Source organism: Sus scrofa, chromosome 10 (genome assembly GCF_054392235.1).
Source record: "Sus scrofa isolate SSC_HxYL_T2T_F1_AM1 chromosome 10, Sscrofa_HxYL_maternal_Yorkshire_Landrace_v2.0, whole genome shotgun sequence".
Lineage (NCBI taxonomy): Eukaryota > Metazoa > Chordata > Mammalia > Artiodactyla > Suidae > Sus > Sus scrofa.
In genome coordinates, this window is record NC_139392.1 from 27,490,673 (window position 1) to 27,503,441 (window position 12,769).

At 42.4% G+C, this 12,769-nt stretch overlaps 1 protein-coding gene across 3 annotated transcripts in view; it reads right to left on the reverse strand.

The window, feature by feature from the left end:
• KDM5B (lysine demethylase 5B) overlaps window positions 1-12,769 on the reverse strand; it is a 90,980-nt gene that overhangs the window by 32,150 nt on the left and 46,061 nt on the right. For all 3 annotated transcript variants that reach the window (XR_014817548.1, XR_014817549.1, XM_021064567.2), the window contains exons 6-12: window positions 12,401-12,497; window positions 11,109-11,218; window positions 9,519-9,677; window positions 8,678-8,797; window positions 6,844-7,002; window positions 4,699-4,880; window positions 2,903-3,065 (exon numbers count right to left, since the gene is read on the reverse strand). Coding sequence is in view for 1 of the 3 variants with exons in the window: in XM_021064567.2 (XP_020920226.2) it covers window positions 2,903-3,065; window positions 4,699-4,880; window positions 6,844-7,002; window positions 8,678-8,797; window positions 9,519-9,677; window positions 11,109-11,218; window positions 12,401-12,497 (990 nt within the window). In the remaining 2 variants the exon portion in view is untranslated. The remainder of the gene's footprint in view (window positions 1-2,902; window positions 3,066-4,698; window positions 4,881-6,843; window positions 7,003-8,677; window positions 8,798-9,518; window positions 9,678-11,108; window positions 11,219-12,400; window positions 12,498-12,769) is intronic.

The following is a 12,769-nucleotide window of genomic DNA, read 5'->3' on the forward strand; positions in this document are numbered from 1 at the left end:
TAAGAACCATGAGGCTGCAGGTTCGATCCCTGGCCTTGCTCAGTGGGTTAAGGATCCGGCGTTGCCATGAGCCATGGTATGGGTCACAGACTCGACTTGGATCCTGCGTTGCTGTGGCTCTGGCATATGGCAGAAGCTGCAGCTCCAATTAGACCCCTAGCCTGAGAACCTCCATATGTCGTGGGAGCAGCCCTAGAAAAGGCAAAAAGACCAAAAAAAAATTCTTTCCATCTGCCATTTACTAGCCTATGAACCCAAAAGCATAAAATGGAGGTCACAAGATCAAGTATTCCCTATAACACTGTAAATACATCATTTACATTTGGTTTAGCTACTAGGATGGATTCTTCAACTTCATGCATTTCAGGAGTTCTTGTGGCTCAGTGGTAACAAACCCAACTGGCATCCATAAGGACGTGGATTCAATCCCTGGACCTATTCACTGGGTTAAGGATTCAGCATTGTCATGAGCTGTGGTGTAGGCCAGCAGCTGCAGCCCTGCTTTAACACCTAGCATGGGAAATTCCATATGCCATGGTTGTGGCCCAAAAAAGACAAAAACAAAAAAACTTCATGCATTTCAAAAGTGGCCTCCCAAAATGTCTGCAAGGTTTGGTTTCCTCCAAAAGGAAGCCAGCAGAGAAAAATAACTGTCACTTCATAGAAAAACCTCAGAGGAAAAAGCACAAACAGTACCCTTCAGTTTTGAGTGGGAACCCTGTAATCCAAGCTTAAGACTTTGAAATAAATTCTCTCTTGGGAGTTCCCACTGTGGCACAGTGGGTTAAGAACCTGACTACAACACCTCAGGTTCAATATCCAGCCCAGCATAGTGAGTTAAAGGATCCTGTGTTACAAGAAAAACCTGCAAAAAAACAAACAAAAAAAGGATCCTTTGTTGCTGCAACTGTGGTATAGGTCACAGCTGTGCCTTGTATTCAATCTCTAGCCTTGGAATGGCCAAATGCCTTGGGTACAGCCAAAAATTAAAAAAAAATTTTCTTTCACAATAGCCAAGACATGGAAACAATCTAAATGTCCATCAATAGATGAATGGATTAAGAAGATGTGGTATATATACAGAGTGGAATACTACTCAGCCATAAAAAACCAAAATAATGCCATTTACAGCAATATAAATGGAACTAGATTCTAATACTAAGTGAACTAAGTCAGAAAGAGAAAGACAAATACCATATGATATCACCTATAACTGGAAATTAATATTCAGCACAAATTAACCTTTCCACAGAAAAGAAACTCATGTGGAGTTCCCATCGTGACTCAGCAGAAGCGAACCTGACTAGCATCCGTGAGGATGCAGGTTCAATCCCTGGCCTCACTTGGTGGGTTAAGGATCTGGCGCTACTGTGAGCTGTGGTATAGGCTGCAAATGCGGCTCAGATCCCAAGTTGCTGTGGTTGTGGTATAAGCTGGCAGCTATAGCTCCGATTAGACCCCTAGCCTGGGAACTTTCATATGCCATGGGTGCGGCTCTAAAAACACCAAGGAAGGAAGGAAGGAAGGAAAGAAAGGAAAGAAAGAAAGAAAACAACCAAACAAAAACAAAAAGAAAAGAAAACTCAAGGACTTAGAAAACAGACTTGTGGTTGCCGAGGAGGAGAGAGTAGGATGGACTGGGAGTCTGGGGTTAACAGATGCCAACTATTGCATTTGGAATGGATAAGCAATGAGATACTGCTATACAGCACTGGGAACTGTATTTAATTACTTGTGATGAAGCATGATGGAGGAAAATGTAAGAAAGATAATGTATATATACATATAACTGTCACTTTGTTGTACAGCAGAAAATCGACAAAACACTGTAAACCAACTATAATGAAAAAATAAAAATTATAAAAATTTAAAAGTAAAAAAAAAATGAATCTCCCCTCCAAAAAAAACCTCATTTTCCTGAGTAGAAATAGACTTTAAGGCTCTAAAAGTTTTTTTTCTCCTCTTAAAATAAGCTTAATTAGGGGCAGCACAGGAGTTCCCGTTATGGCCCAGTGGTTAACGAATCCGACTAGGAACCATGAGGTTTCGGATTCAATCCCTGGCCTTGCTCAGTGGGTTAAGAAACTGGCATTGCCGTGAGCTGTGGTGTAGGTTGCAGACGCAGCTTGGATCCCATCTTGCTGTGGCTCTAGTGTAGGCTGGTGGCTACAGCTCTGATTCGACCCCTAGCCTGGGAACCTCCACATGCCGTGGCAGCGGCCCAAGAAATGGCAAAAAGACAAAAAAAAAAAAAAAAAAAATTAGGGGTGGCAGGGAAGAATATAACTAAGATCCACCAAGCATGTCACTTCAGTCCACCGTGTACAATCGAGACCATGTGGATTCAATAAATTATCTTCTATGGTAGGTATGAAGGATTCTGACACTAGAGTTTAGATAGATCAGAACCTAGCCATTTTCACAGTAAACTAATTTATTCCAACAACTTATTTTTTTTAAGGTTTTTGTTTTGCTGCACTCAAGGATTGAAGTCATAAAAAAATCATAGTTTAGAAAGCATTAATGGTGATAGTTGCACAACCTGTAAATGCAATCAAAACAAGAGAACTGGACACAGGCAAGAAGCGGTAGGGAGGAGGGGAAAGGGGAGGGGAAAGGGGAGGGGAAAGGGGAGGGGAGAGCAGCCTCTGCCCTGCACTTACTGTGAGCTGCAAAGTAAGGCTGCTTGGCCATTTAGTGATTAGCTAGATGGCCACCACCAGTTTTCAGGATGTTTGAGGGTCCAGTTCCACTGCCTTAAGCAATACTGTACCAAATTACACCCAATTACACCCAGTAGCTGTTTCTACACATAACCAAATCGACTTCAAAAAAAGTGCACAACAGGAAACAAGAGAAACAGGGAATTAACCCTGAGTGGCGGGATTGACCCCCAACATACAGGCACTTGGTGAGTCATCAGGGTGTTGGGGTTCATGATGGTGACAAGCTGATGCAAGAGGTCAGGCTGGGAGACGAAGAGCTCTGGGGCCAGCCTCTTCATCACGGCCTCCAGCTGCTCGGCAGCAAACCCTGGTACTCCGTACCATGTCTTCGGCTCACCCCTGAAAGAGAGTGTGAAAGCAGCTTAGTCTCAGAAACACATGGACATCTAACATCAGTAGCTTCTTCAACTCATACACAAAATCAATTAGCGAACACCAATGCAAACAAGATGGCTACCCATTTCCTATTTTTCAGACCCTGCTTTTAAGACAATGTTCAAAACAGAAGAACTGTCACCAATGTGATCTAAATATATGTAATGCATTCTCTCTTCAAGCATGAAGTTTAAACAAGAGACTCCCCCCTCATGTCAAGGTCCCGCCTCCCTCCTATTTTCCCTGGTCCTTTAGAAAACGTAGATTTCTAGAACTTCGAAGAACATAAGGTTATCATGTCAGCTACAGGGTACAAGTTTCAATTTCCTACGGCAACTGAGAAGGACAGCAAGTCTCCATCTTCCCTTCCATGTCCACTCTGCAGATGAGGTTAAACCAAACTCTTCTAATGAGCATTTCTAAAGAGCGCTAACTCTTCAAACACTTTAAACTGTCAACCAATTAATCTGTAACATCCTATGAGAAAGGGCGAATGAAATCTTTACTGCACACCTGGGAGCAACTGCCTAGGGAGGCAGAACTGATGTTCTATTCCCACTTAAGGGCCCACTCCCTCTTCCTCATGGTACAATGGTACATTAAATTCCTTGAGGGGATTTAAGTGAGTTAGAGATCTTCAGATATTTTTGTACTCAGAAAAGCAAGGGAAATGGAGAGGAAGGAAACAAATGTGAAAGAAATGACTTTGGGGGAGTTCCTGTCATGGCACAGTGGAAACGAATCCGACTAGGAACCATGAGGTTGCGGCTCGATCCCTGGCCTTGCTCAGTGGGTTAAGGATCCGGTGTTGCCGTGAGCTGTAGTAGTATAGGTCGCAGACATGGCTCGGATCTGGCGTTGCTGTGGCTCTGGCGAAGGTCAGTGGCTGGAGCCCCAGTTGGACCCTCAGCCTGGGAATGACATATGCCACGGGTGCAGCCCTAAAAAGACACAAGACAAAAAACAAAACAAAACAAAAAAAATGAAGTTTAAAAAATTGAAAAAGGTCCAAACATCTATACCCTCTCTGGCCTCTCCAGACACAACACACAGACACACACAGTCAAACACACACACAGACACACACACACCAAAGCCCACTCTACTGGGACCACACTCTAATCTGAACGCAACACACACACACAGACACACACAAACGCACACTGAAGCCCACTCTACTGGGACCACACTCCAATCCTCCCCCAAAGGGCCATCTGGGCTGCCAGTGTCACTGAACCAGAATAGGGTTTTCATAATGAAAATAACACTCAATGCTTTCTAACCATTCTGAGTAAAGACTTCTTTGACAATTAGGGAAAAGCTGCCTATCTTCTCCCCAGAAGCATGTTATACTTGGAAAATCATGTGTAATTTCAGGGTTTCATGGATTTCCTAAGGATTCTTAAGAATCTTTGTCTTAACTTGTCAAGATGCCCATTCCAAGAGCAGTGATAAATCTTTAGGAAGAAAAATAGCTCACTACTCTTCAGACACAGTTCAGACATGTCACAGTTAAGAGCTAAGACACATCTGAGATGAAACGATAAGTTTTCCAGCCCAGCTTGCACACTACTCCTAGGTTATCTGAAACTCTTACCAGTGTAAGTAGTTAATGGAATAGCTCCAGTGGTCTTCAATATGCCAACAGAATGAAGAAAAGCACATTCCCACATACAACCAAGGAAGCTTCATGCCGCATATATCAGCAGTGATATGAGCAAGGACAGACTGCTCCATCACTGGCATGTTGTTCAAATTCCAGCCACTATCAAGATATTCCTAAAAATAAGGAGATACAAATACTATAAAGGAAAAAAAAAACAGTATAAAGGTTTAGCTCTATCATGCTAACATTTTGGAACTCTGATTGTTTCAAAAAGCTGGCAGAGGGAGTTCCCATGATGGTGCAGCAGAAATGAATCTGACTAGTAACCACGAGGATGCAGGTCTGATCCCTGGCCTCGCTCAGTAGGTCGGGTATGTGGCATTGCTATGAGCTGTGGTGTAGGTCATAGACGTGGCTGGGATCTGGTGTTGCTGTGGCTGTGGTGTAGGCCGGCAGCTGCAGTTCTGATCTGATCCCTAGACTGGGAGCTTCCATATGCCACGGATGCAGCCCTAAAAAGCAATTAAAAAAAAAAAAAAGCTGGCAGAAAAATAGTCTCCTTCAAAATAAAAAGAATGAGGAGAGACCACCATGTTTACTCCTTAATGCCCACAGACGACTTTTGCCCAGCTCTGTGCTCTCCACAAAGCCACTCATGTACTGTGTCTACTCTTTGGGGCACAGAGAGCTAGGGGTTTAAAGGAATAGACACAGCATAAGACCATTTACCTAAAGTTCAAAAATAGGCAAACAAGTCAATGGCGTTACAGGTCAGGATAGCTGGTCATCCTGAGAGAGTGGTTGCTGGCTGTTCTGCTACAGGGAAAGGAGTGAGAGAGAGAAGACCAAGGCGGTGGGGTGGGGTGGGGGGCCTTTCAGGGTCCCAGTCAGGTCCCATTTCTTTCCTTTTTTTTTTTTTCTTTTTTTTTTTTTTCTTTTCTAGGGCGGCTCCTGCGGCATATGGAAGTTCCCAGGCTAGGGGTCGAATCGGAGCTGTAGCCACTGGCCTACACCACAGCCACAGCAACTCGGGATCCAAGCCGCGTCTTCGACCTATACCACAGCTCACGGCAATGCCGGATCCCTAATCCACTGAGGAAGGCCAGGGATCGAACCCGCAACCTCATGGTTCCCAGTCAGATTCGTCAACCACTGTGCCATGACGGGAACTCTCCCTGGTCCTATTTTGGTCCTATTTCTTGTTCTAAATCTGGTTACATCATTGTTTTCATTTTGTGGAAATTCACCACACTGAACACATGATTATGTACTTTTCTGTGTATTAGATTTTATTTTTTTTCCATTTCTAGGGCCGCTTCTGAGGCATATGGAGGTTCCCAGCTAGGGGTCTAATCAGAGCTGTAGCTGCTGGCCTACACCAGAGCTACAGCAACTCGGGATCCGAGCTGTGTCTGCAACCTACACCACAGCTCATGGCAACACCGGATCCTTAATCCACTGAGAAAGGCCAGGGATTGAACCCGCAACCTCATGGTTCCTAGTCAGATTCATTAACCACTGAGCCATGATGGGAATTCCTATGTGTATTAGATTTTTTTAAAGTTTACCCAACACCCCAAATCTAACTTTCTTCTATTCCTAGGATAGGAATAGAAACTCTCCTGTAAATTTTCTTCCCACTGTTAAAAACAATATACTTATAAACACTGAAATTCAAAGATAAATAAGTCTGGTCCTAATTCCTCAGATTTTATTTTTTTCTTTTTAGGGCTGCACATGAAGCACACCGAAATGCCCAGGCTAGGGGTCTAATCAGAGCTGCAGCTGCTGGCCTACATCACAGCCACAGCAATGGTGGGATCCAAGCCTTGTCTGCAACCTATACCACAGCTCATGGCAACACTGGGTCTTTAACCCACTGAGTAGGGCCAGGGATTGAACCCACATCCTCATGTATACTAGTCAGGTTCATCACTGCTGCGCCAGCACAGAACTCCCTACTTTTCTTGAAATCATTAAAAACCTGGTAATTAAGGATTTGCTGAAAGTAATAATAAATTACTTCAAGCCAACCAAACAGAATTTCAATTAATAACTCAAGTTCCAAGTTACACATCTTTTTTGTAGAAAGGTTGTAGAAGACTCTGTCCCTCCAAGTTTAAATGCCAGGCCTACCTCCTCCTCGGGAGAGAGCTTGACTTTCCCATCTCGGACAGGGAAGCCACTGCCAAATTCCTTGGAGGCGATATCAGCTCCATATTCCACAGTGACATCCTCTTCAATAGTGCTCACCAGTCGCCAAAATTCTTTCTCAACCAGTTCTGTGGGAACCATCTGTAAACAAAACCAAGAAGGATGAGAAGAAAATGACTTTTCTCAGACAATTAAAAACTGCCCATGACCAATGTGACTAATAAGATAAGCTAAGTGACAGGAATCAGAGTGTAGCAGCCTGAGGAAAAACTGCGTCCATAATGCCCCAATTCGTCCACAATTAGCTCTCAGCAGTTCAACTGTGAACACTATTTTCTAAAAGGAGTTTTATAACCAAGACAGTAAGAACTGACTGAATTCGTGTTCTTCTATCAACAACCTAGCTACTACGTGAAAGGGAGTCAGGGAAAGCAAGGTGCTGAGATTTAAAAACTAGAGATGTTTTTCTCTTTTGAGAACCTAACACATTACTGTTCAGTAGCAATAGTTAGCTGGTTTTTTTTGTTTTCGAGGTTTTTTTTTTTTTTGGAGTTTTTTGTCTTTTAGGGCCACACCTGCGGCATATGGAGGTTCCTGGGCTAGGGATCAAATCGGAGCTGTAGCTGCCGGCCTACAACAGAGCCACAGCAACGGAGGATCTGAGCCAAGTCTGCAACCTACACCACAGCTCAAGGCAATGCTGGATCCTTAACCCACTGAACAAGGCCAGGGATCGAACCCGCATCCTCATGGATGCTAGTCGGGTTCGTCAACCACTGAGCCATGAGAACTCCCTAGCTGTTTGAACGATGCTTTATCTTTTGGAATGTCCAAGTCCACCCTTTCATGTGACCTGGCTGACAGGAGTGTGGGCAGCCAGGATGAAAAGACCGGGTAGAGTGACTACAGCTGCAGGCCTAAGTGTAGAGATACCAGGCTGAGTGTTTACAATCTGGGGTTAACCTGATTTGAGGCCAGAGGCCTGTACCTCAAACTCCTCATCCTTAAAGTGAATGGAAAAGCCAGAATAGGCACCAGCAAAGTGAACACGTGGGGAAATAACATGTAATACATGAGGGGTCAAATGAAAGGAAAATTCAAATGGAATATAACTTGAATTTATAAGCCTATTAAATAAGCAAACATTTTAAGTAACTTCACAACTAACGTTAATGATGTTAGGGGAAAACAGGTTCGTTCATACATTGCTGGGGTCCTATAAACAATAGAGCTATTAGACAGAAAAAAACGGATAAATACTTAAGAATTCAACTAAAAAGATGCATACCATGTTTGCTGTAACATTTTGTCAGTGAGAAAAAAATATAGCCTAAGTATACAGAATTATGGTAGGGAACCATTTCATCTTGGTTTACTCACTTGATGGACCATTAAATGCTGATGCTTCTACGTGAATAAAACAGACTCATCCTAAAGTTTACAGTGCTAACTTACGCTAACAATATTTTAACTATGACCCCAATGCACAGCACACTGATTGACACCTATGAGTCATATAATACATTTTGTGATGTTTTAATTTGTTGAGCTGAAAGGATTGCTGGTGGTTTATCCTTTTATTTGATACTCTGTTACTGTTGCTCATTTTTGTCAAACGTCTATCTGTAGAGAAATCACATGAAAAATCAGAATGCACTGGAAAGTATTGTGACGTTTTAACACTTCCAAACAAATTAAAGCTTTCATTGAACATGCTAATGACTACCAGAGATAAGCACCAACTCAAATGTCTTCAGATATACTTTTGCCCAAAAGTTAGCAAAATCCTAAAACAAAGCAGTGCCCCTGCACATACATGGACTGGCATGTTGAAGTAATCAGATTTGAATGCATCTGCCATTTCCCCAAAAGTACGCAGGGTATAGTCCCTGGCTGCCTGTTCAAAGCCAAATGCTTCTTGTGGCTTACTGCACTCCTGTCAAAAAACAAAGAAAAAGGAAAAATATTTATTTTTATATATGTGTACTTACATTTCATATACATGGCGAAAACAGATTACTATTTATTTGTGTCATGGAATTCCATCTGTGTAATTCCATTCGTTTGCATGCATGTACATCAAAATATTTATATTATCTATAGACTATGATGTTATTTATTAAGTTGTTCAGTGTTTAAGAATTTTTGCAGATCATGCAATGTTTTTAAACAACAAAAAAAATTTTTTTGGTCTTTTTTTTGCTATTTCTTGGGCCACTCCCGCGGCATATGGAGGTTCCCAGGCTAGAGGTCTAATCAGAGCCACAGCTGCTGGCCTACACCAGAGCCACAGCAACACAGGATCCAGAGCCTTGTCTGCAACCTACACCACAGCTCACAGCAACACCGGATTCTTAACCCACTGAACAAGGCCAGGGATCGAACCCGAAACCCCATGGTTCCTAGTCGGATTTGTTAACCACTAAGCCACGACAAGAACTCCCTTAAACAAAATTTTTTAAAGCGTAGCTTTTAACGACATTTTTCTACCTCTGTACAGCTGTGCAGCTTACTTCCGAGACCACCTTCCTATTATAGGTCTGGCCCAGTTTTTGTCATGGGCCTCATTATTATCAACTGCCAAATCTAAAACCCAAACAAGAAGAAAAAATATTCTGCAATACACTTCCTAATGCCACCTCTCTATTAATTCCTACCTGAGCCAAACATTTAGGACACCTCCAGTCTCCCTTAGGAACATCATGGAGAGGTGGGATCAGGCAGAAGGTATGGTAACTGTCATCACACCCATCACACAAGAGAAGCCGGTCCTCATCGCTGCCACTGCCACACAACAGACAGACGTACAGGTCCACCTGCAGCATGAAAATGGGTACAGAACAAAGGGACATGAGGTACTATTTGAGTCTGTAAAATTCTAAGAATGAAATGGATCTGGGGCATAATCTAGTCTTCCCAACCTGCTTCAAATGAAAATGTTTCACCCTCTATTAAGGGACCTTTTTTTGAGGGGTGGGCTGCAGCTGCAGCATTTGATTCCCAGGCCAGAGACTGGATCTGAGCCAGAGATGGAACCTATATCACAGCCACAGCAACTCCAGATCCTTAACCACTGCACCAGGCCAGGGAAGTGAACCAGCCTCTCCACAGAAACAAGCCCGATCACTGACCTACTGTGCCATAGCAGAAACTCCACCACTTTACATTCCAATTAAAGAGTTACCATTAAAAAGTTCCCCAAATACACAGTGATAAAAATACACATTCATTTTCTGTTATGTGTTGAACTCTTTCCCCAAAATTCGCATGCTAAAGCCTTAACCTCTAGTACCCAGAAAGTGACTGTGTTTGGTCTTAAAGTAGTAGTTAAGGTCAAAAGAAATCATTTGGGTGGTCCTAATCCAATATGACTGGTGTCCTTAGAAGAAGAGACCAGGACACAGATACACACAGAGGAAAAAGCATGAAAGCACAAAGGACACAAGGACCACCTTCATCTTCAAGCCCAGGACAGAGGCCTCAGGAAAAAGCCAAGTCTGCAAACACCTGGATCTCACCTTGAACATAGGCTTTTAGCCTCCAGAACTGTGGGGAAATAAATTGCTGGTTTTTGAGCCCTTATCTGTGGTATTTCATTACAGCAGCCTGAGCAGACTAATACCCAGTAAGAGAAAGCTACGAATGCAACTAAACAGGGAATCCCACTTTTCCAGTCTTTTTGCTGTAGCAAATAAAAACTGGGCTCTGCAGTTTTCTAATAGTTCTGTTTTTGTGGAGGGGAAGGGGAAGATGATACTTATGATGGGAACTTTTAATTGGAATAACTTTGAATTCCAAGATCGAAAGCACTGTTGTCAAGCTACTCCCAGAGCTCAGCAGGAACTCGAGAGAGCCTTACTTTTAGTTTCCATCTGAGTAAACAGCTCCCCAGACCTCCTACTCTGCCAGGTCCTCGCCTCCTATCCTCCTACCCCCTGCTTTTTCCTTCCTTGCTGAAAAGTTGGGAAACATCATGTGGAAGTGGGCTTGTCACTTATGAACAGTTCTCCAAAGGATCGAGCTCACCATTATGTGGTAATGAACTCAATATCCTCCAGAAAAATGGCTGTCAACACCCCCAGATATTACTGCTATCTTCATGATGCATTCATGTGTCTCTGTTTGTAAACTGATACCACAAACCCCCCTGAGAGATCTTTCCATTGTCAGACACTGAACCCATAGTCCTAAAAGTAAGGCACCATGTATAAATGGAGTAATAAAAATGTTTAAAGATGTTAACTCACGGCATTGGTGGTTTTTTTAGCTCGACTCTTGGGTTTTTCCTTCTCACTTTCTATAACATACTCTTTCTTCTCAAGGGCTTCTTGCTTGATGCTGCTTTTCAGGTCTTTCTCTGCAGGAGGCCGTCCAGGTTAGTGCTTCTCTGCTATGCTTTCTCCAGATTTCTCCCTCCCTCACCACCTCCCTCCCAAAGCACATCCTGGACACAATTTCCTCTTTCTCCTCATTTGAGCGAGTGCTTAGTAACTCAGCACCTAGAGTCCCTAAGTTCAAGGACTCAGTGCTGAGTAATAGTAAAGTACAAACTCTCACACCATTCAAATTCCAAGATATGAGCACTTCTGGAGATGCTGCTCAAGTTGTATACTTTTAAAGGAGGAGCTGAGAATAAGGTCTTAAAACCAAAGCATAACATACTGACGAAAGCAACTTCCTCTTGATCTGGACTATGAGAGACTGAGTGTTCGCCAACAGCACTTCTTCCATGATCTGACATTATTAATCTCTTACAAAGTCCTGGTTCCAAAGACTGAGATTCTTGGCTAAAACAATAGCTATATCAATTAATGAGCCATCCTGCAGTAGATACTGTGCAATGCTTTCCATCATCTAATCCTTTCTGTAAAATTATTTAATCCTATGCAACAAATCTGTCTCAAAGACAAGAAAATTGACATTAAAAGTTAGGAAATATCCCAAAGGTCATTCAACTAGAGGGTTGAGCCAAGATTCAGATTCAGTTCTGTATTTTTTAAAAAAATCCATCTACTTTTCACTACATTGTACTGCCTTCCCACTAACTCACCAAGCACTAAGAAAAGCCAATTTTAATAACTTCTTAACTACTCTGTGTCTGCATATATAAAATTTCTCTCAAGAAGAGTGCTAAATCCACCTCTCAGGGACTGACATCAAGCACTAGCCTTTCAAGCATTTACCAATTAAAATTCAGATTTAGAAAGCATGCCTGCCTGCCAAGCCTGAAACAAACCTATCAGATGTTCAAAGTTTCTAACAAATCACTCTTTACAATTAATGCAAATTTCTAAGCAGCAACTAGTGACAGCTGAGAGATTCAATCACATTTCTAACATGTATATATTAATCTGTTTAACCTGTCCTACTGGTCACTTAATGAGTACGAGGATATTAATCGATTAAGATTTTATGTCTCAAGGCCCAACTCAGCAACTAATATGTAAGAGTTGCTCCAATGTTTACTTAATTACCAGAAAAAATGATTACTTCCTTATTTACTCTTCATTCCTTCCTATTTGTAGATGAACTTTCTTACCATTTTCACACTTTGGAGCTGGACACCCCATTCGACGTCTCAGGTTATGAGTTCTGGCTTCTGCTGTTTCTTCTGGTTCTATTTTAATATTCATGGCCTTAAAAAAAATTATCATATGCGTGAATATTTCCTTTAAAAAGAAAAAATGTTTCTAAAATCCAATTGGAATCTCAAGGTGACTATAAGTTTATAAATTATTTTTATTAATAATAGGACATTTGGGGAGTTCCCATTGTGGCTCAGCAGAAACAAATCCGACTAGGAACCATGAGGTTGTGGGTTCGATCCCTGGCCTTGCTCAGTGGGTAAAGGATCAGGCATTGCTCTGGCTATAGTGTGGGCCGGCAGCTGTAACTCCAATTAGACCCC